The following is a 20,945-nucleotide window of genomic DNA, read 5'->3' as shown; positions in this document are numbered from 1 at the left end:
GCGGTGGGTGGGCCGGAGAGGACAAGCACTGGAGGTATACCCGCAGCCGGACTTGCTTCAGCTGCCGATAGTCGAGGCCGTCAGGCCTTGCGGTCTCGGTCCTGTCCACTCCAAGGCCGCCTCGCTTGACGACGATTAGCCTTCTCCCAGCTGCGCTTCCCTCCTCCCCACGCCTTCACGGGAAGGCACTCGTCTTGCGCCAGGGTGTCCTCTGCCCAGTGCCACCAACGCTTCCGTGCTCACCGTGGATAGGCGCTGGGGCCACGGCCTGGCGCACGCCATCCACGAGGAGCCTCTGGCCAGTGCAAAGCCAGAAAACGGGCATTGGGGCCAGCTTCCCACGCTCGCCCCGTTGACACTGACTGTGTAACTGTGACACTGGACACCTTGACCTCTCAGTCTCCTTTTTCTCATCAGTAAAATGGCCTTAATAATAGGACCAACGCAATAGGGTTGTGAAGATTAAATGAGATCGCTCACGTAAAGTGCTTTGGCACCAGCCTATCCCACACTTTGCGTCCCACACTGTTGCCTTTATTGGATTCCTTGGTCTGGCGTCCGGGGATGGAGGAGGGTGGAATTAAGTTAGTAGGTGATGCGTGCCGAGCAAAGACCCTCCGTGCTCAAAGAAGCACGACCGAAATGCGGCGACCTCTCTTTAATGAACGCCCCTCACTAGAGAGCCCCCGAAGCCCAGCCTCAGGTCCTTCTAGCCGCACCGAGTCGGTGGTAACGAACCATAGAGTAGCGGAAGTGGTCCGTTCTCTTCCTCTCCCGGCCCAAGCTTCTGGGTATTTCTATTGCGCGAGGCATTGTGGGTTGCTGGGTGGCCCGGTCTCGGAGAAGAGGGGAGAGTGGCGGGCCGCTGAATAAGCTTCCAAAATGATGGTGAGTGGCGTCTCGCGCATCCGTCGCCATCAGCTGCCATCTGGCCGGTGGCCGGCGCCGCTCGGCCTGGGCTTGCTCTGTAGGACCCTCTTTTGCTTGCTGCCTCTGTCCTCGCCCAGATCCCCAGCTTAGGGGCGACCCCGGCCAGCCGCGGCCTGGCTCGGCCCGAGCACGGCGCTGGAGCTGTTGGCGAGGGCTGCGTGGAGCTTTAGGGTAGTCTCTGGGCGGGCCGGTTGGGGACTACAAGTCCCAGGGTGCTTCGGGCCCGCGAACCCACGTCCGGGACCTCTTTTTTAGCCTCGCATGACCGGGACTTGCGTGAAACGAGTGCAGGTCGGCCGTGGTTACGCGGTCGGCAGCTAGACTTGGAAGCTGGGGCTGCCCTGAGATTTGTGGGCTGTAAAGACGTGCTTCCTAGAACCGGCAGAGGCACGTTGGGGACCTCATATTGTGCCCGCCTAGGGACTCACTATGGTCACTCGCTGACCCTCACCGCAGCGTGCAGAGAAGCAGACGCCTTCCCTAGTACTTTTAATTCATTCACTTACTCGCTCAGTCATTAAATAAACGCGTTTTTAGTGCCTACTGAATGTACCAGGCCCTGGTGGTTGCTGGGGGGTGCAGCCTCTCAGCCAGGAGAACGGGAAAGGTAGATGGAGACACTGTATCGGAGGTGGGAAGACCCAGGCTTGGACTCTGACATAAGAAAGGCTTTTCTAGTTGGCTACCTAACTCTGGGTCTCGTTTTCTTAAAATTTGGGGCGACGGAGTTGCTGTGAGTCCTGGAGCCACCCAAAGTGCTCCTCGTAGCCCTACTCCCCACACTTCTTTTCTCTCTCTCTCGGAGCTTCAGATACTTTCCGTGGGTCCCAAGCCTCGATGCTGTCTCCTGGGTTGTTATTGAGTAGGGCCAGCTTCCGAGGTGGTGTTTGACCCTGACTGAGATACTGCTTTCTGTGCACTTGGCAGTTCACTTACTCATTTTGGCCTGTCCGACTCAATCTTCTGTTCTTTTCCTGCTTCCTGCAGCTTTCCCTGTCCTGTTAGGGAGGCAGACACCTTTTAGGTGTTCTACCGAATGCCCTGTGAATCCCGCTTGTACCCAAGGTAGAAGGAAATTCGCATTTAACAGTGCTTCCTCTCCCCTTTATGTCTCTAGCATTGCTCATTCTTGAAGTCGTTTTCATCTTCTGTGCAGAGGCAGCATAGTATAGTAGTTGAGAGTAAGGCCTCTGGAGCTACACCGAATGCCTAGGTTTGTAACCTAGCTCTGCCACTTACTAGCTGTGTGACTTTGAGCATGTTATTTAATTTCTGGTTCTCAGTTTGTCAGTGTGCCTAGCAGATAGTAAGCACTCAGCAATGTTAGCTCTTACTTGGCGAGGTGGTTGTTTGCTTCCTTTCATCTCTGGAATCAGTCCATCCCGCTGCCAGGGCTTCCATAAGAGCTTTGGTTCACATTCACACAGCTGGGGATCAGAACCGCCATTCTCTGCCGTGATAAAACTTCACCAGTGGGCTCTAGATCACCACACTTGTGTTTTCCCTGAACTGACCCCTCCTCTGTCAGATTGACTGTTTCCCTGCTCTATTGGCTCTTGATATCTCCTCCCCATTTTTGGAATGTAAAACTTCTATCTCCAAGAGTCTTCCTGTCTTCAAATTGGCCCCTGATATTCTAGAATACTTCTGTAATCGAAAGAGAGGTGAAAAGGTCCCCTGAAACCTCAGTCCTGTGATGTTGGTACAGCTTGTATAAAATGTATGTCCTTGCCTTTGTGGTGTTGAGCGCCATGTGCCTTGGCATATACACACTTGTTCTTGTTTTGTAAACCATTAAGCTTAATGATGCTTAGTGAAAGTTTTAAAGTAGGATGAAGAGGAAGATCAGTAAGCTGAAATTCCAAAACCTTCCTTGATACCTGTGGCCAATTACTGGAGTCTGCTTTTGTTTCTTTTTCTTTTTTTTTTTTTTTTCCCCGAGATGGAGTCTTGCTCTGTTGCCCAGGCTGGAGTGCAGAGGTGCGATCTTGGCTCACTGCAACCTCCACTCCCAGGTTCAAGTAATTCTCCTGCCTCAGCCTCCCAAGTAGCTGGGATTACAGGCGTATGCCACCGTGCCTGGCTAGTTTTTGTATTTTTAGTAGAGACGGGGTTTCACTGTGTTGACCAGGCTGGTCTCGAACACCTGACCTTGTGATTCACCCACCTTGGACTCCCAAAGTGCTGGGATTACAGGCGTGAGCCACTGCACCCGACCTTGTTTCTTATTTATTAGAGGAATAAAAAAAAGGAGCGAGGTTGAAAATAACTAAGGGACAGAAGCTGGAGTTTCCATACAGTGCCTGCTGCTGGGGAACTGTTAGAAGAGAACCTATCCTGCTTGGCTTGGCTTGACTCAGTCCAGCTCTGCCACCTTTTCCACCCCATAGATGCTCTCTACCCAGCCTGCCATTTCTTCAGGGCCTACAAAGCAATAGGGAACCTGGGGAATCTGTGGTTAGCTGCTTCCAAGCTCTTCCTGCATTGTGCTTAAGAACTCTCAGTAAATTTAGTGTTACTGTACTGCCAGTGCTTTTCTCCCCAAAAGTCAAGAAGCCAGTGCTGTCAGGCACTTACAGGTAGCAGTTGGATTTTCAGCCCCAAAAGCTGCTGAATATTGCTTCATGTGTGGCCAAATCTTGGCACTCTTCAAATTAAGGTTATTCTGGTCCTTGTCTTTGGAAAGCTTATACTTAAGATGGATGGTGATACAAAAGTTGTGAGCAAGGGCAAGTGAAGAGAAAGTTATGGGATCCCCTGTTCAGATGCCCTTGTTTATTACTATAGAGAAAACTTCTTGGAAGAATTGGAGCTTTGAGGAATTGGTGGCCTGGTGGTAAGAAAGTGGTTTTGGTAGAAGATGGCAGAGTGACTATTTTAGATGGGGGTACACTTTGCAGGTTGAGGTGAGAAAAAGTATACACAAGCATTGGATAAGTTAACCTGTTAAGGAGGTGAAAGAACCTGCCGAAGGTGATAGGAAGTGATTGAGACTCATGTTAGTTTTTGATTTAAAGTGTAAGACTCCATCCGTGGCAGGGGTGGACCAGAGAAGACTTGGGGCTGCCATAAGGAATGATTTAGCAAGACTGGGAGATGGTGGGGCCTTTCAGGACACACATCTTTCCCTTGCAGAAGGTGCCAGGGACGGGGCCAGCTGAAGGGCCAGAAAGAATGCTGGGAGTATAGAGAAGCCACTTCTTGCCACCAGACCTGGGACACTCCAGCAAAAGGAAGGAATTTTCCCTTCAGTTGATGCCTGACCCCAAATGTAGGGGTTTACATGACAAGCATTCTTTTTAAAATAAAAAATAAAATGAGTAATGTATGATTGACAAGCATTTAAAAAAATTTAATGAGGGCCTGGCATGGTGCCTTATGCCTGTAATCCTAGCACTTTAGAAGGCTGATGCAGGAGGATTGTTTGAAGCCAGGAGTTGGAGACCAGCCTGGGCAACATTTCTTAAATACAAATTTAAAAAATTAGCCAGGTGTGGTACCACATGCCTTGAGGCCCAGCTACTCAGGAGGCTTGAGCTTATAGTAAGCTATAATCTCACCACTGCACTCCAGCATGGGTGGTGGAGCAAGACCCTGTCTCTTAGAAATATTAAAAAAAAAAAAGAATAATATATTAAATTACTCCCACTCTCTTATTCCCTAGAGTTTATTGGGTATCTTTCGTTTTCTTTTTGTAGAGACAGGGTTTTGCCATGTTCCCCAGGCTGGTCTTGAACCCCGTGAGCTCAAGTGATCCTGTTTTTTCTACAGTGGTTTTTGTTTTTTATGTAAATCACAGTATGCCATTCCTCTGCTGAAAGCTTCCCAGGGCTTTCCTTTTTAGGAATGAAATCTGAACTCCTCACCATAGTGTGTCTACAAGTGTGTATGTGATCTGGTTCCTGCCTGCCTCTTCAGCTTTATTCCAGTCTTCCTCTTGCTTACTACCCTCCAGCTGCGCTGGCCAAAAGAGTTGAGCTTTTTAAGGAATTGACCAGTTAATAAGGAATCAGCCTCATGGGTGGCTAGACTCTGGGTTTGGCAGGAATTTCTCACTCCTCATTGTTAGGTTGGGAAAGCCCTGTGCTTTCCTGTGCCTTTCTTGCTCAGACATCTATGTACCTCTAAGGACTAGGTGATGGCTTTCAAACTTTTTATTGCATTCCACAGTAAGAAATACATTTTTAATCATAGCCTAGTAACAAATTTAACACAATAAAAGTTTTGAAATACTATTTATCCTTATTACATTCTGTGTCACACACAAAATTAGCCAGAAACACTTGAGAAGACTGGATCTAGTTCGTGGACTTATCTCTGAAGGCTCAGATTTGAATGCGGAGAGAAAGTACTCTGGTTTGCTAAGCTGAGAAATTACTCTCTGTGCTAATAATGGTGGTCACTGGAGCAAAGATATCTGAGCGGGCCCTTTAAAACAAGCAAGTATCCCTGTTTCTCAGAGTTTCTAAAGCAGGTCTGCAAATGAAGCCCTTACAGGGATAGAGAATGTTTTGGAGACCAATGCAATATAGAAAGAGAAAAACTTCTTTGGGGTATCTGATTGGAAATTAGTCACACGGAAGCTTTATTGAGCCAGTATGAGAGATGGAAACATTACTGTATGAATTAGATTTGCCATCATTTTTCAAAACAGGGCAAAGGTGCTATTTGTTTCTCTGCCTGTTCTCCTACACTGCAGCTGAACATCACTGTTATATAAAGCTGACTGCCTAGGCATCTCCAGGACAATACCTCAAGCTGTTGGCATCTTGCATTTTGCATCAGTGTCCCATCTGCTTCTCTAAGATTGAGCTGTAACACAGACAAGTGGATGTTTTGCTGCGGGATGAACACTTAGCAGGGTCTGCCTCTTCCTCCTGTGTTGTGACCCAATTCCTCAGCACAGGGAGTAAGGTCAGAAGTTGAAAAGGCAATGGTCATTCAGCTGGGTACTGGAGAACTCATGATTTTTTCTTTTAGACTAGGTCAGTGCTTCTCAAACCATTTTCCTGTCTAGCATACCTGCAGGGTAGGCTAAATTTGATAGCGTCTCTGGAGGTAGAGGCTGGTTGGGGAATGGATGTGGTAGACAGTTGGGGGAATGTGGTTTAAGAAGACCTCTAGATAATTCTGTTAAGGGAGAGATGGCAGCATTTTCCCCTTTGCCCTCCAGTCTCATTATAATAGATGATTATTAAAAGCAGTTAATTTCTCTTTCTTTTCTAGCCCACACCAGTTATCCTATTGAAAGAGGGGACTGATAGCTCCCAAGGCATCCCCCAGCTTGTGAGTAACATCAGTGCTTGCCAGGTGATTGCTGAGGCTGTAAGAACTACCCTGGGTCCCCGTGGCATGGACAAGCTTATTGTAGATGGCAGAGGTAAGTCTACAGAGTTCCTCAGGCCTGTGTGCAGGAGAGGAGGCTCCTTGGGGGGGTGTTTGGGACTAGCATAGGTTGGTATCAGAAATCCCACTGCTTTTAAGATTGTTGAGGCCGGGTGTGGTGGTTCACGCTTGTAATCCCAGCACTTTGGGAGGCTGAGGCGGGCGGATCACGAGGTCAGGAGATCAACACCACGGTGAAACCCCGTCTCTACTAAAAATACAAAAAATTAGCCGGGCGTGGTGGCGGGCGCCTGTAGTCCCAGCTACTCGGAGAGGCTGAGGCAGGAGAATGGCGTGAACCCGGGAGGCGGAGCTTGCAGTGAGCCGAGATTGCGCCACTGCACTCCAGCCTGGGCGACAGAGCGAGACTCTGTCTCAAAAAAAAAAGAAAAAAAAAAAAATTGTTGAAAGATGACTCACTCTGAAGCTTCTTATATTGTCCTGACTGCTGAGCCCGTGTGGGAATATAGGAGAGAACCTAGCCTCAGGAGCCTGTTGCCTCATAGGGAGACGTGGCCTAGAAACATGAAACAGAACCATCTGGAGTTTCCTGTGGTCACTTCCATTGTTATCAAGACGAGAAAATTCCTGTTTATATCTTGGTATATTAATTGATGTGTGAGGGTATCAACTGTGGTAAGAATATCTAAGTGGCTACTTTTATTTAAAAAATCCTTTCTGTATCCAGTTGACCTGTATTAATTGTTCTTCAAGGAAAATTTGGAGTCTGTGGTCTTCAAAAGCTTGTGATTTTAGACCCTTTATGTACAGAGGTAATTCTGTATAGAAAGATCAGATAGGTATCCTTTCCCTTCAGCCTTGCCGTGATCCGCTCTGCCCCATCCCAGTAAAGTGTACATGGGCTCTAGGTCCAACTTGAAGACAGCATTTAAGAAAGGGGCTTTAAATTTTTGTTTGTTTCTTTTAAGGCAAAGCAACAATTTCTAATGATGGGGCCACAATTCTGAAACTTCTTGATGTTGTCCATCCTGCAGCAAAGACTTTGGTAGATATTGCCAAATCCCAAGATGCTGAGGTAGGAAAATAGTTGTGTGTTTAAGTGGAGGTTGAAACACATGCTTGCTTGCTCCTTAGTGCTCCTCTATTAAATTTTTTAAAGATTTTATATAATTATAATTGTACAAGTAATACATGCTTATAAAAGTATTTAGAATTAACAGCCTTTTAAAATTCATACTATTTCGTTACATGTAGCTTTTCACAGCCATTAATACATTGATGAATGACAACAGTCTTTAGATAGAAGTCTACTGCCTGAGATCTTAACAGGTTGTATGCTGTCATTTGTGTGAGTTGCCAGGTTAAATAATTTGACCTCTGATCTCTTATAAAATGGGACTGTAAACTAAGGCTTCCAATCTGCCTTTCTTTTTTTTTTTTAAGAGATAGGTTCTTACTGTGTTTCCCAGGTTGGCAGGTTGGCCTTGAACTCCTGGGCTCAAGCCACCTCTCACCTCAGCTTCCTTAGTCATTGGAACTACTGGCATTCCCCACTACACCAGGCTTTTTTTCTTTTTTAAACTGATGATGAAATAGACATAACATTTATTCTTATAACCATTTTTAAGTGTATAATTCATGGCATTAGCCAGTCTGTCTTTTAAAAATAAATTCTAACACTGGAGTATTAATAAACGTGTTGACAGATAGGTTTTATATTTTAGAGTACTGCAAAATATGTATACTACAGGTATGTCCTGAAGTTATATTAAAAGGTTTATTAGGAGCCACCAGCCTATAAAACAGGTATAGCATATATAAAATTAAAGAGAGAAGTGTCTGGATTTGATTTGTTTTTGTCTTCAACAAGGGAATAATGCCTTTTGGTCCAGAAATCTGGCCACTTAAACCTTCTCTATAGTAGCCCTTTTTTTTGGCCCCTTGAGAATTTCTTACCTTACACAGTGAACATACATGAAGTTAAAAATAAATTTCTGGGCTAAGCATGGTGGCTCATGCTTGTATCTCATTACTTTAGGAGGCCAAGGTGGGAGGATCCCTTCAGTCCAGGAGTTTGAGATCAGCCTGGGCAATACAGCACAACCCCATCTCTACCGAAATAAATTTCTTCCAGTTTAGAGTTTATCCAATTTTCTTGAAAGCTTTTTTTCTTTTTCACCCTCATTAAATAGGATTTAGATCCCATCACAGAAGAGCACCATCTAAAAAAGATTAGCAGACTAGTAATCTGCTTATTCCCAGTAGTTTTTTATTTTTCTTTTGAGAGGGTGTTTCATTCTTGTTGCCCAGGCTGGAGTGCAATGGTGTGATCTCAGCTCACTGCACCCTCCGCCTCCTGGGTTCAAGCAATTCTTCTGCCTCAGCCTCCCGAGTAGCTGAGATTACAGGCGCCCGTCACTATGCCCGGGTAATTTTTGTATTTTTGGTAGAGACGGGGTTTCACCATGTTGGCCAGGCTGGTCTCGAACTCCTGACCTCAGGTGATCCACCTGCCTCAGCCTCCCCAAGTGCTGGGATTATAGGCGTGAGCCACCGTGCCCGGCCTCCTCATAGTTTTTGAAATATAAAGAACTTTGGCTGGTCCTAGGAGATTTGTTTTAGTGGGATTTGGCTGAAAATTACCTTTTTTTTTTTTTTAACTCCTGGCCAGATGCAGTGGCTCATGCCTGTAATTCTAGCACTTTGGGAGGCCAAGGTGGGAGGATTGCTTGAGGCCAGGAGTTCAAGACCAGTCTAGACAACATAGTGAGACCTTTTCTCTATTAAAAAAAGAAAGGAACTCCTGCAGTACCTTTTGCTTCTTGAGACGGAGTCTCACTCTGTCGCCCAGGCTGGAGTGCTGTGGTGCGATCTTGGCTCACTGCAACCTCTGCCTCCAAGGTTCAAGCAGTTCTCCTGCCTCACCCTCCCAAGTAGCTGGGATTATAGGCGCCCACCACCACGCCCAGCTAATCTTTGTATATTTAGTAGAGACGGGGTTTCACCATGTTGTCCACGCTGGTCTTGAACTCCTGACCTCAGGTGATCCGCCTGCCTCGGCCTCCCAAAGTGCTGGGATTACAGGTGTGAGCCACCGTGCCCAGCCACCTTTTGCTTCTTAAACAATGTTTGTCTCTTGCTTCTTGGTACCATGATTATTGTAAGTATTGTATTATAATAAGCATGACAAGGACTGTCTTATTCATCACAATGCCTTGTACGTAACATAAGTTCTCAATTCATGTGTGTAATTTTATACCCTGAGAACATTTGATTGTCCACATCAGCCCTCTTTAGAGAATGGGGCTGTCTGGGAAATTAATTTTGTAGCCCCCAGGACTGTTTGACATGATGGATATGTAACTACCATTACCTTCTTTCTACTTGTTGCAAAAACCTGTGCTTCCAGAAAAAAGCTTGACATCCATTTAAATAATATTCAGTTTAAATGGGTAGCGTGCCTTAAAATGGAGTTTCAGGGCTTTATTCCCCAAACATCAGAAAACGTGTATTTCCTGTCATCATCTTCCAGGTGGGTGATGGCACCACCTCAGTGACCTTGCTGGCTGCAGAGTTTCTGAAGCAGGTGAAACCCTATGTGGAGGAAGGTTTACACCCCCAGATCATCATTCGAGCTTTCCGCACAGCCACCCAGCTGGTATGACAGTACTGATTAACCTTGTCTTGGGCCTGGACACGTTCACATTTCTCTTAGGAAGGGGAATTTCTTTTCAGGAGTGTGGAGGGACTGGGGAACAGGGTACTTTGGGCATTTTCTGACGTCTCCCTAGTAATCTCAGTTCTACTATTCTGTAGCCATTTGATGAGGTGTATTACTTAATCTCTTTAAGCCTCAGGTTAGTCAGCCTGGTAGACTCTGATGTAGGCATAGTCTCTGAGGGAAGGACTAAGAGATCATGGTACACTACTACTACATGCTACACTCAAGTACCTCATGGTGTATATTGAGACCTAGCGATTATTTGCCCTCTAACCTTCATTTGTGATCTGGGACAAGTCATTTAATCTTTCTAGGCCTTACTTTCTTTGCTATCTCTAATTTGAGTGGTGACATTAAAATGAAATAATATATGAGGAGTACTTTGGAAAAGATAAAAAGTTTATATATTTGTATGCATATTTTATATATAACTAATATATAAAGTGCTAGAAGTTGTCATAGGTGTTTTTAGTAAACCAGGAGGTTTGGCTTAATCTCATGTCACAGCTGTTTCCACTCATTTGTTGTAGTGTGTTACCTGCAGACCCAGAGCAAAATCTTGGAAGCACCCTGATTCTTCAGAACTGTATACCCACTTTGCATTTCTGACTTTTGGAATTTTCTGAACTATAGAGTTTTGCATTTTTCTGAGCAGTTACAAGACCTAGAAGTGTTGTTTCAGCTGTAGAGTAGAAATGCTTAGGATTTGGGAGTAAACAGACTCAGGACTAGTGAGAGATTGAGGTCCACTTAAGCAGTTTGTCTTTAGCATGATAGACTCACTCAACTTCTGTTCTTGGCAGGCAGTTAACAAGATCAAAGAGATTGCTGTGACCGTGAAGAAGGCAGATAAAGTGTAAGTCTGTAGTGGGCATTTTTTTTTTTTTTTAAAGAGACGGAGCCTTGCTGTATTGCCCAGGCTAGTCTTGAACTACGGGCTCAAGTGATCTCCCACCTGCGACTCCTAAAGTGCTGGGATTACAGGTGCAAGTCACCGCGTCAGGCCTTTGTCAGAACCTTGACTGACTTCCTGTGGCCAAATTGGATGCAGAAGCATGCTGCAATCCCTCTATGTGCCTGGGGCTGTTTGGCTCGTGCCAGACCCTTGGCTGTGTCCTAGCCCACAGAGCACAAAAGAAGCTGTTGACTGTAGTTTAAAAGCTGCCACATATGAGATCTTTGACTGCAGTCACCATCTGTCACTGATAATCTGCCCTAAAGATACAGAAGGTGAAGTTGGAGAGGGCTGAGTTTAGATACTGGAAGGGAACTACCTCCACATTGTAATAGAATCAGATAAGAGGGATTTGGTTTTCAAGACCTGATGCAGATTCTGCCCTTGTGTCCCAGGGAGCAGAGGAAGCTGCTGGAAAAGTGTGCCATGACCGCTCTGAGCTCCAAGCTGATCTCCCAGCAGAAAGCTTTCTTTGCTAAGATGGTGGTGGAAGCAGTGATGATGCTCGATGATTTGCTGCAGCTTAAAATGATTGGAATCAAGAAGGTGCAGGGCGGAGCCCTCGAGGTAAGCCTGCTGTGGCCTTCCTAGACAGCTTTTGCTTTCATATTGACCCTTCGGACAGCTTCATATGGCAGAAGCGTACTCATTACAGGAGTAAAGAGAATGCATGTTAGGCAGGAAGTCAGACTTACATTGTACTTCCCATACTGCCATTGGAGGCTGTGACTAGATAAACTTGGTAACCTCTGTGGATATTATTTGTCAGCAGAATAGAAAATTGGACTGGATGATTTTCAGAATCTCAGGTTCTCTGTGTGGGTGGTGGGGGGGTAGTAGCACTAGCTCAAATTATCAATGACCTCCCAATTAATACGTCTGAGAGGGATTTTTCAGTTCACTGCTTACTCCTAAGTGATACTGTTAAGCTCGCCCTTCTTTCATTTATCTTGAATAGATGATAAATATTTCAAACTGTGAAAGGGCCTCAAGTTAAAAGTGTTTCATGCACTACCCCTGCCCCATATACAGCCACTATTAGTTTGTGTGTATCCTTGCAGAATTACTTTGTGCATATATGAGCATGTATGTAAATACTGTTTTTTAAAGACAAAAGATTGCTTATATAGTGTTCTATAGCTTGCTTTTGTCCATTTAACAACATATTTTAGAAACTGATCCATATTAGCATGTGTAGCTCTTAGCACCCTCCAGTAGAGCTTTCTGTAGGGTGGTGGGACTGTTACATATCTGCACTGTCCAATATGATAGCCCCATCCACACTTGGCTACTGAGCACCTGAAATGCAACTAATGTAACTGAGGAACTGAATCTTAATTTTATTTCCATTTAAATGGCAACGTATAGCTAATGGCTACTATCTTGGACAGCGCAACTCCTTCTTTTTAACACAGTAGTATCTGTCTGGAAACGTCCTTGGGATCTCCATGCTGCTTTTGGCCTTTTCAGTCTATGGCCTGCTGTACTTATTACTCTTCGTCAGTGACCTCAACTGAAGCAATTTGGATAGAGGAAGACCAGCTTGAAAGATAGCCTGGTCCTTCTCTTTAAATTTTACCCTCCCAAATTGGATTCCCACTTTGCCATTTCCCCTCCTATTATGGCACATGTCAGACCAGTGGGCTGAGATTCTCTGTATGTAATAAAGCTGTGAGGAACCTGGAGGTCATCTGAGCCGTTTCCCTGTCTTCATCATGGCTTGCTGACTTTGTCTTTACTCACTTTTTTAGTAACAATTTTTCATCTTCTCTTGGGCCTTCCTACTTCCATAAATGCTTGAGATTAGATTGGCATCCACTAAACTAGAAATCAGGACTAATAATCTTACCTGGCAAGAAAGCCAGGGACTCTAAGCCTCACTTGTGTTTTTCCCAGACTGTCCTACATTCGTTAAGTACATACAAACCTGACCCAGAATTCATTAAATAGTGGTAGTAATTATTTACTTGTTACCAGGGTTAACTGAGAATTTCCTGATGTGCCTGGGGCACATCCATAAAGATATGGATCTTTAGTCCTTACCTCTCCTCTGAGCCTCATGCTCTTGTGTCTAACTGCTGTTAAACACTTTATTTTGTCCTCCAGTCCTGTGATAGCATTTTCTGTATTTCCAGTCATAGTTGGTATCACCACCGTTTATTCAATCACTCAAACCAGAAATCTGGGATCATCCTGGAAAACCCTTCTGATTCCAGCCTGTCAGTTACCATTGTTCCATTTTACCTCATGATTTCCTAATTATTTCTTGAGTCTGTCTCTTTTACTCTTTCCTGGGAGCATTGCCACCCCTCTTCCAGTCTTGGATCCCCTAAATCCATTGTACTTATTTACTATTTGCAGGGTGAAGTTTCCTACTTTATTCCTTTGCGTAAAGCCTTCTGACGTCTACATTCCCTATACGAAGCCAGGCATTAACAGCCTGTAAGATCCTTCTAAACTGATCCCTGCCTGCTTCCCCTCTCTCTTCCTCATTGGCTGGTTCTTACCCTCTAAATTCTATCAACTTCAAATGGCTTTTCATTCTCTGATTCCACAACACTGCCTCTCACCTCTTAGGAGAACCTTTTTTCCTTTTTTCTCTTTGACTAATTTCTGCTCATCCATCATTCAGCTCAGGCATCACTCCCTCTAGGAAGCTGTGGATTTGAATGATGCAGGAAGTGGGGACAGATACTCTTCACCCATGGGTTACAGTATTATAGATGAGAATTATAGATGAGCACTGGCAGAGAAACTAAAGGTTATTGAACTGAATACCCTTTTTCATGGTGTGGGAAATGACTCGGTCATTTAGTAAGGAAAAAATCTGAGATTGGAACCTAAGTCTCATGGTAGTGCTGAGTCAGCCCTGAGTGCAGTGTGCTTTCTATTATGCCCTGCTGTTAAATCCGACCCACAGAGAAGCTCTGTTGTAGAACAAGTGGTAGAAGATCCTACCTTGAGGGATTGAGGTCTAAGGAGCTGCAGTGATAGCTCAGAAATTACACAGGGGATTTCTGATTCTTATGACCTTTTGGCATCATCTTCTGGAGGGAGGAAGCGTCAAGGCTATGGTATCCACACTGTTGGGGGTGTGGGCGTGGAGGGTGCAGTGCAAATTACGGGTACATGGAGGTGTCCAGGAGGAGACTTGAGATTTGGGAGTTGGGGCATAGAAGGGGGTAGCATTGCACAGTTTTTGCCTTCTTTGTAAACACGTGGCTCCTCTTCTGGCATACTTTATGGAAGTTTGTACAGCATTATCCATTGGCCAGTGCTGCAGAGGCCAGTCTTAGAGGACAGCCCAGTAGGCCTTTACCATGCTTTGCCTCTGCTAACTAGATGATTTTCCTTATGCTAAAGGGATAACCGAAATAATATGTTGTGTTATTTAAAAAAAAAAAAAAAAAGGATTTGTCTCCGATTTTATGATAACAGAAAGGCTGTGTTACAACAGTGAAATAAAGACATGATTAGCTCAGGTTCACAGGAATGGATAAGCACTAGCCAGCAAACAACTAGCTTGATTTTGTTTCATGCTAGTACCAAACCGTTAAAGTGTTTGTTTTTTTAAAACAGGATTCTCAGCTGGTAGCTGGTGTTGCATTCAAGAAGACTTTCTCTTACGCTGGGTTTGAAATGCAACCCAAAAAGTACCACAATCCCAAGATTGCCCTTTTGAATGTCGAGCTCGAGTTGAAAGCTGAGAAAGACAATGCTGAGATAAGAGTCCACACAGTTGAGGTAGGTGGGTTCACCAGTTGCTGGGGGCATAGAAATGGGCAGCTTTCTGAGCCAGAGCCCTGGGTCTTCATGGCTGTTGTGGGCCCCTTTCTCTTCCTGCCCCCCGAATATTGACGTCTAAGTACTAGGTCCCCTTCTTTCCATACTCTATATTATCCCTGAGTGACCTTGACCTGAGGAAATTTGGATAGGGAAGACCTGTTGAAATATGCTCTGGTCCTGGGGAAGGGGTTGGGAGGGCCTCTGTGGCTACATAGCCTGCCCGGTATTTTGGTTCCTCTTGTTGGTGCAGGTGTGAGTTCCTCCACTTCTAGACTAGACCTAGTGCTGCAGAGACAGGTGTGCTCTCATTGTTGATGTTACCCAGGCTACCTCTGGAGGTAGCTGTGTCACCCACCTTTGAGCAGTTCTTGGGGAAGGAGTCTTTTTTTTTTTTCCTTTAAGACGGAGTCTCACTCTGTCACCCAGGCTGGAGTGCAGTGGTGCAATCTTGGCTCACTGTAACCTCTGCCTCCTGGGTTCAAGCGATTCCCCTGCCTCAGCCTTTTGAGTAGCTGGGATTACAGGTATGTGCCACCAGGCCCAGCTAATTTTTTGTGTGTTTTTAGTAGAGACAGGGTTTCACCATGTTGGCCAGGCTGGTCTTGAACTCCTGACCTCAGGTGATCCACCTGCCTTGGCCTCCCAAAGTTCTGTGATTATAGGCATGAGCCACTGTGCATGGCCAAAGGGGTCTTATTGGGAACTCCATGAATCCAGCACCTCAGAAGAGGGTAGACCTCAGCCAGGTTAAACGTATTTCTTACATCTTGACAGCACCAGCTCTGGTTCTCAGCCTTGGGGTTACTTTCTGCTTTTGTGTTGGGGAGTTTCAGGTGATTCCTAAGTCATCTCATGGGGTCCTTGTTTGCTTGGACCGAGGAGTGGCTGTTCTGTTTATCTCTGTTAATTCCCAGATAAATCAGCATGTTTTATTTGGTGGGGTCAGATGGGTATATTTTACCCTACCATATATGTCCACCTTCACCCCAAAGCATTCTCATCCTTTTCTGGGTCTCTCCAGGATTATCAGGCAATTGTTGATGCTGAGTGGAACATTCTCTATGACAAGTTAGAGAAGATCCATCATTCCGGAGCCAAAGTTGTCTTGTCCAAACTCCCCATTGGGGATGTGGCCACCCAGTACTTTGCTGACAGGGACATGTTCTGTGCTGGCCGAGTACCTGAGGAGGATCTGAAGAGGACAATGATGGTAACCAGATTTTCACAGGCTGCTTCTTGGCCTTTGTGGCCCTGAAAGGTTTTCACTGACCCCTGGTATAACAGAGTGTACTGTCAGGTTGGCGTGTGAATTGAGCCCTGTTTTTTTTTTTTTAACTCTCTTTTTTCCAGGAAGCACTCCATTTCCATGTGTGTGTGCCCAGTAGCACAAACTGCTTTAGTCTAACCAAAACAAGTCCAGAAATCTGGTTTGTGAGAGAACCTAGCAGTAATGCTATGATTAGCTGGACAAACTCAAATATTGATTCTTCCCAGCCAGATTTCTTCCCTTTCATGAGCATCCCACAAGAGATACTTTTAGGTTTAAAGTACTCCTGAGTTCAGTTGCTGGACCCAGTGCCACCCTAGTTTAGGGGAGGGAGTATAAGCTGAATCGAATGGGTCCCTATCTCCTTTTAACTTCTCTTGTTTGCCTTTGATGTGTTTTAGTTCTATTTTGTTTTTTTTTTTTGCTCTTTCAGAGAGGGGGAAGGGTCGCCTGGAAGTCAAGGGAAAGGGTGGGTAATGCAGAGGCTCTGGGGGCATGCATGGGAATTGGCTTTGAGATGAGGTGGCAGGAAGCTGCCTGGCCTTGGGAACCTTCACTGCTAGATCTTGCCTTCCTTACTTCCTAGGCCTGTGGAGGCTCAATCCAGACCAGTGTGAATGCTCTGTCAGCAGATGTGCTGGGTCGATGCCAGGTGTTTGAAGAGACCCAGATTGGAGGCGAGAGGTGGGTCGTGGGCCCAGGCCGAGCTCACAAACCTGCCTGGGTCTGGTCTTCTGCTATCTTTCGGCTGTGGTATACAGCTTTTACAAAGTCTCACCTTTGTGTACAAAGTGGTATACAGCTTTTACAAAGTCTCACCTTTGAGCCATAAAGAGCTCAGATAATATACAGCATTACAGAAAGATCTAAAAGCCTTGACTCCACAATCTTTTATGCCCTAGTGGTACAGCTGCAGACCTTTCCAAGAAAATGTCTATAAGGTTGGGATTGGGTAACCTGAGTGAAGAATGTAAGAGCAGCTGCTGAGTGTTGGGGGCGCTGGCAGTGAGGACAATACAGTAGGATGGTGGCAGACAAGAGTTCATGTGTGTACTATTTAATCTTGCGCATAGGTACAATTTTTTTACTGGCTGCCCCAAGGCTAAGACATGCACCTTCATCCTCCGTGGTGGTGCCGAGCAGTTTATGGAGGAGACAGAGCGGTCCCTGCATGATGCCATCATGATCGTCAGGAGGGCCATTAAGGTACTGGGCTGATGGCCTCCTGCCTGCACAGCCTACTCTCTCCTATCTCCCTAGCTGATCAGACCTTGGATTTGTGTGGTGATTCCTTCTCTATATAACGTGCCCTTTCCTGGGTGGTGTGGTGAGCCCTGATTTGCCCCACAAATGGTAGAGAAACTGAGCCTCAGTTTCTCAAAAATAGGTCATCCTGCCTTGAAAGCTAAGACTTGTTCTTTTAGCCTGGCGTGGTAGCTCACACCCATAATCCCAGCACTTTGGAAGGCCGAGGTGGGAGGGTTGCTTAAGACCAAGAGTTTGACACCAGCCTGGGCAACATAGCAAGACCCTGTCTCTACAAAAATAAAAAAATTAGCCAGGAATGGTGGCATGTGCCTGTAGTCAGTCCCAGCTACTTGAGAGGCTGAGGTGAAAAGATGCCTTGAGCCCAGGAGTTGGAGGCTATAGTGAGCTATGATCACACCACTGCACTCCAGCCTGGGCAACAGAGCAAACAGAAGAAAAAGACTTGGTTTTGTTAGCAAACTGGAGCTAATGTCAGATATTCCAGTAATTGTGCCAGTGTCCTTGAGCTGCAGGTGACCTTGAAAATAGTCAGAAACCATAAGGTTCACCAGGTTGAAGTTGGAATGTTCTAGATAGGGGCCGTGTCTGGGCATTTGGGGCTTGGGATGGAGGAAGGAACGAAGAACCACTCTTTCTGGGCTGAAGGGACCTACTGAGTGGCCCAGCATGGAAGCTTGGACCAGGGGCCCTCTTACATTGAGAGGTGGTCTGATCTCTGCAGAATGATTCAGTGGTGGCCGGTGGCGGGGCCATTGAGATGGAGCTCTCCAAGTACCTGCGGGATTACTCAAGGACTATTCCAGGAAAACAGCAGCTGTTGATTGGGGCATATGCCAAGGCCTTGGAGATTATCCCACGTCAGCTGTGTGACAATGCTGGCTTTGATGCCACAAACATTCTCAACAAGCTGCGGGCTCGGCATGCCCAGGTGGGTCCTTTCTCTCCCCAGGGTTCAGGGTTTGGGCGGGTGGGGCTAGATTCTGAACGTGAGCTGTGCTTACTCAAGCTGTGCACGCTTGGCCCAGGCGATAGGCTGCAACTCCACCCAGCCTGTCTGCCTGGCCAACTGCCTCCTCTGAGGGCAGAAGGAAAGCCAAGGTGCTAGCACAGGAGATCCAGGGTTTCTTCATTGCTTCTACCAAGAGTATGATTGTGGCTGGGCGTGGTGGCTCACGCCTGTAATCCCAGCACTTTGGGAGGCCGAGGTGGGCGGATCATGAAGTCAGGAGTTTGAGACCAGCCTGGCCAACATAGTGAAATCCTGTCTCTACTAAAAATACAAAAAATTAGCCAGGGGTGGTGGTGGGCACCTGTAATCCCAGCTACTCGGGAGGCTGAGGCAGGAGAATCCCTTGAACCCGGGAGGCAGAGGTTGCAGTGAGCAGAGATTGTGCCATTGCACTCCAGCCCGGGTGATAGTGCGAGACTCCGTCTCAAAAAAAAAAAAAAAAAAAAAAAAAGAGTATGATTGCTCCTCATGGTACCACAGGAGGAACCTTGCATCTACCTTCCTGGAAGCACACGCTGACCACATGTAGTGGGCTTACCGGTGTGGTGGTGAAGCTCTCCAGAGCCCTCCAAGTGTGACCCTGGGCTAGTTACTTCAATCTCTCTGAGAGTTTAATTCCTCCATTTGTTAAATAGATAGAGGTTTGTTAAGTGCCCAGCACCCAGTGAATGACCCTGCTTCTGGCTTGTATTAGGACTTTTGCTTAAAGTCACTTTACCTCTGTGTCTTACTTGCCTCATCTGTAAAATTGGGCTATTTGAAGCAATGAGATGAAAGATTGGATAGTATTTTTGTTATTCCTGTTTATCTTGAGAACTCATTGTTTGATATATATATAGTCCTCAGGTGACCTGAGGATGGGGCCACCCCAAAACACAACAGCTTGCCTGGGAGAAGATCCCAGAGGTCTTGTGTGGTATGTCCAGGGCTAAAGGGAGGAGTTGGCGGGAGTAGGGGTGTTTCTAGGTTCCTGGCATGCTCATAGGAAGATGCAGTATTCTTCAGCGAAATGCCACCAAGTTTAGAGAGTCTGCGGGTTCCTAGCAGTGTCTTTTGGAGTACCAGTTTACAAGAGGAAAGTTAAAAGCAGTTCCATATTACCTCCTTTCTTTTCCTACTCTTTTAGGGGGGTACATGGTATGGAGTGGACATCAACAACGAGGACATTGCTGACAACTTTGAAGCCTTCGTGTGGGAGCCAGCTATGGTGCGGATCAATGCGCTGACAGCAGCCTCTGAGGCTGCGTGCCTGATCGTGTCTGTAGATGAAACCATCAAGAACCCCCGCTCGACTGTGGATGCTCCCCCAGCAGCAGGCCGGGGCCGTGGTCGTGGCCGCCCCCACTGAGAGGCACCCCACCCATCACATGGCTGGCTGGCTGCTGGGTGCACTTACTCTCCTTGGCTTGGTTACTTCATTTTACAAGGAAGGGGTAGTAATTGGCCCACTCTCTTCTTACTGGAGGCTATTTAAATAAAATGTAAGACTTCGGATAACTTTGTAAATTATTTTGGCATGGTACTCATAAATGTCTGGCTGTAGCTCAGAATTTTAGCTTTATATGCGCTTGTCCAACAGGGAGACGAGCATCCTGGGGTGAGCTCCACTAGAGTGGCCCGTCTGGAAGTTTCACTGTGGTTGCATTCTTTGTTCCAGAAGTGGCTGGACAACACACAGTTGCTTTCTTCTGGCATCATCTTGTTTAGCCCTGGCCTAGCCAGACACTGCTCTCAGGGTTTCTCTGGTTTGAGTAAATGGGTTACATTACCTTGTCTGCCCCTTCTATCTCCATATTCTTTTGGTTTAGTCTTTTGTTCCCTCTTACTCAAAACTGTGAGAAGGTTGTTTTAGGGAGGCCTCATGCTCTCTAAACTCTAGTGATCCCTTGGAAGGCTACTAAAGAGACGGCTGAAAGCACCCACCTAGTCTTTCCAGTTCAGCCCCCCAGTGATCTTGGTCCTTCTGCTTTCTTGTGACCAATGGGAGTTTGGAATGGCTGTCACAAATGAGCTGGAAATCCAGCAGTGTCTAACATCTTCCTGATTTACACTGGTCCTGATAGCTGGACCCTGCTGTAGTTGGTCGTTGTTAAAAGCTGGAGGTAAATGATGATGTCATTGTCAGCCATTGAGACTTGCTAGCTAAAACTGGGAAGTGATTTTTAAAAAAAATTCTCGGAACCCAGCCACTCCTGGTTAGATGGACTCTAAAGCACAGGGGGTGGTAGGCAGGTCCAGGCTTTGGAGTCTGGCATTCCTCCTAACTTGATGGTCTTTAGGTAGACTAATTTTTCTGAGCCTCTGCTATTCTACCCGTATGACAGGGTAAGAGTAGCTGGCTCAAAGAGTAGTGAGACTTAAGTGTTTATTTTACTTTATGTTAGAGACACAGTTTAAGCCTAAAACACTTATTCTTTTTTCTGATTTTAAATATTTCAGGACCCTAGGAATCAAGTCAGGGGCACAAGGACATTTTGTAAAATGAGGAAGTCAAGGCCAGACCATGATGGCAACCTGGTCTCCCGCAGTCAAAGCCTGATTGGCTGGCCAGAGCCGCGTGAGGAGGCAGCCAAGCCAGGGAGGGGCTGGGCAGTGCCTGCTGCCCTATTGTACTGGTGCTGGGTTTGTACTTGAAGATAGTCTCTCCTAGCTGAGAGTCAGA

General features: G+C 46.2%; 1 protein-coding gene across 4 annotated transcripts; it reads left to right on the top strand.

The window, feature by feature from the left end:
• The first annotated feature begins 12 nt into the window (after positions 1–12).
• CCT7 (chaperonin containing TCP1 subunit 7) lies at positions 13–19,780 on the top strand. 4 transcript variants are annotated; one of them, XM_058428304.1, is made up of 12 exons: positions 13–34; positions 6,157–6,310; positions 7,245–7,351; positions 9,809–9,934; positions 10,801–10,853; positions 11,348–11,519; positions 14,532–14,696; positions 15,760–15,948; positions 16,592–16,689; positions 17,079–17,211; positions 17,996–18,202; positions 19,410–19,780. In XM_058428304.1, the coding sequence occupies exons 2-12, from the start codon at positions 6,283–6,285 to the stop codon at positions 19,629–19,631; spliced, it is 1,500 nt and encodes a 499-aa protein (XP_058284287.1). In that variant the 5' UTR covers positions 13–34; positions 6,157–6,282; the 3' UTR covers positions 19,632–19,780. The 4 variants fall into 4 exon arrangements, with proteins under 4 accessions (XP_058284287.1, XP_032032765.1, XP_058284286.1 ...); XM_032176874.2 differs by lacking the exon at positions 13–34 and adding an exon at positions 740–888; XM_058428303.1 differs by lacking the exon at positions 13–34 and adding an exon at positions 5,823–5,844.
• The last annotated feature ends 1,165 nt before the right edge of the window (positions 19,781–20,945 follow it).

The sequence above is a fragment of the Hylobates moloch genome, unplaced genomic scaffold (assembly GCF_009828535.3).
Source record: "Hylobates moloch isolate HMO894 unplaced genomic scaffold, HMol_V3 SCAFFOLD_15, whole genome shotgun sequence".
NCBI classification, from domain to species: Eukaryota; Metazoa; Chordata; class Mammalia; order Primates; family Hylobatidae; genus Hylobates; species Hylobates moloch.
The sequence above is the reverse complement of the archived record's forward strand: the minus strand, read 5'-3'. Positions and strand labels throughout refer to the sequence as shown.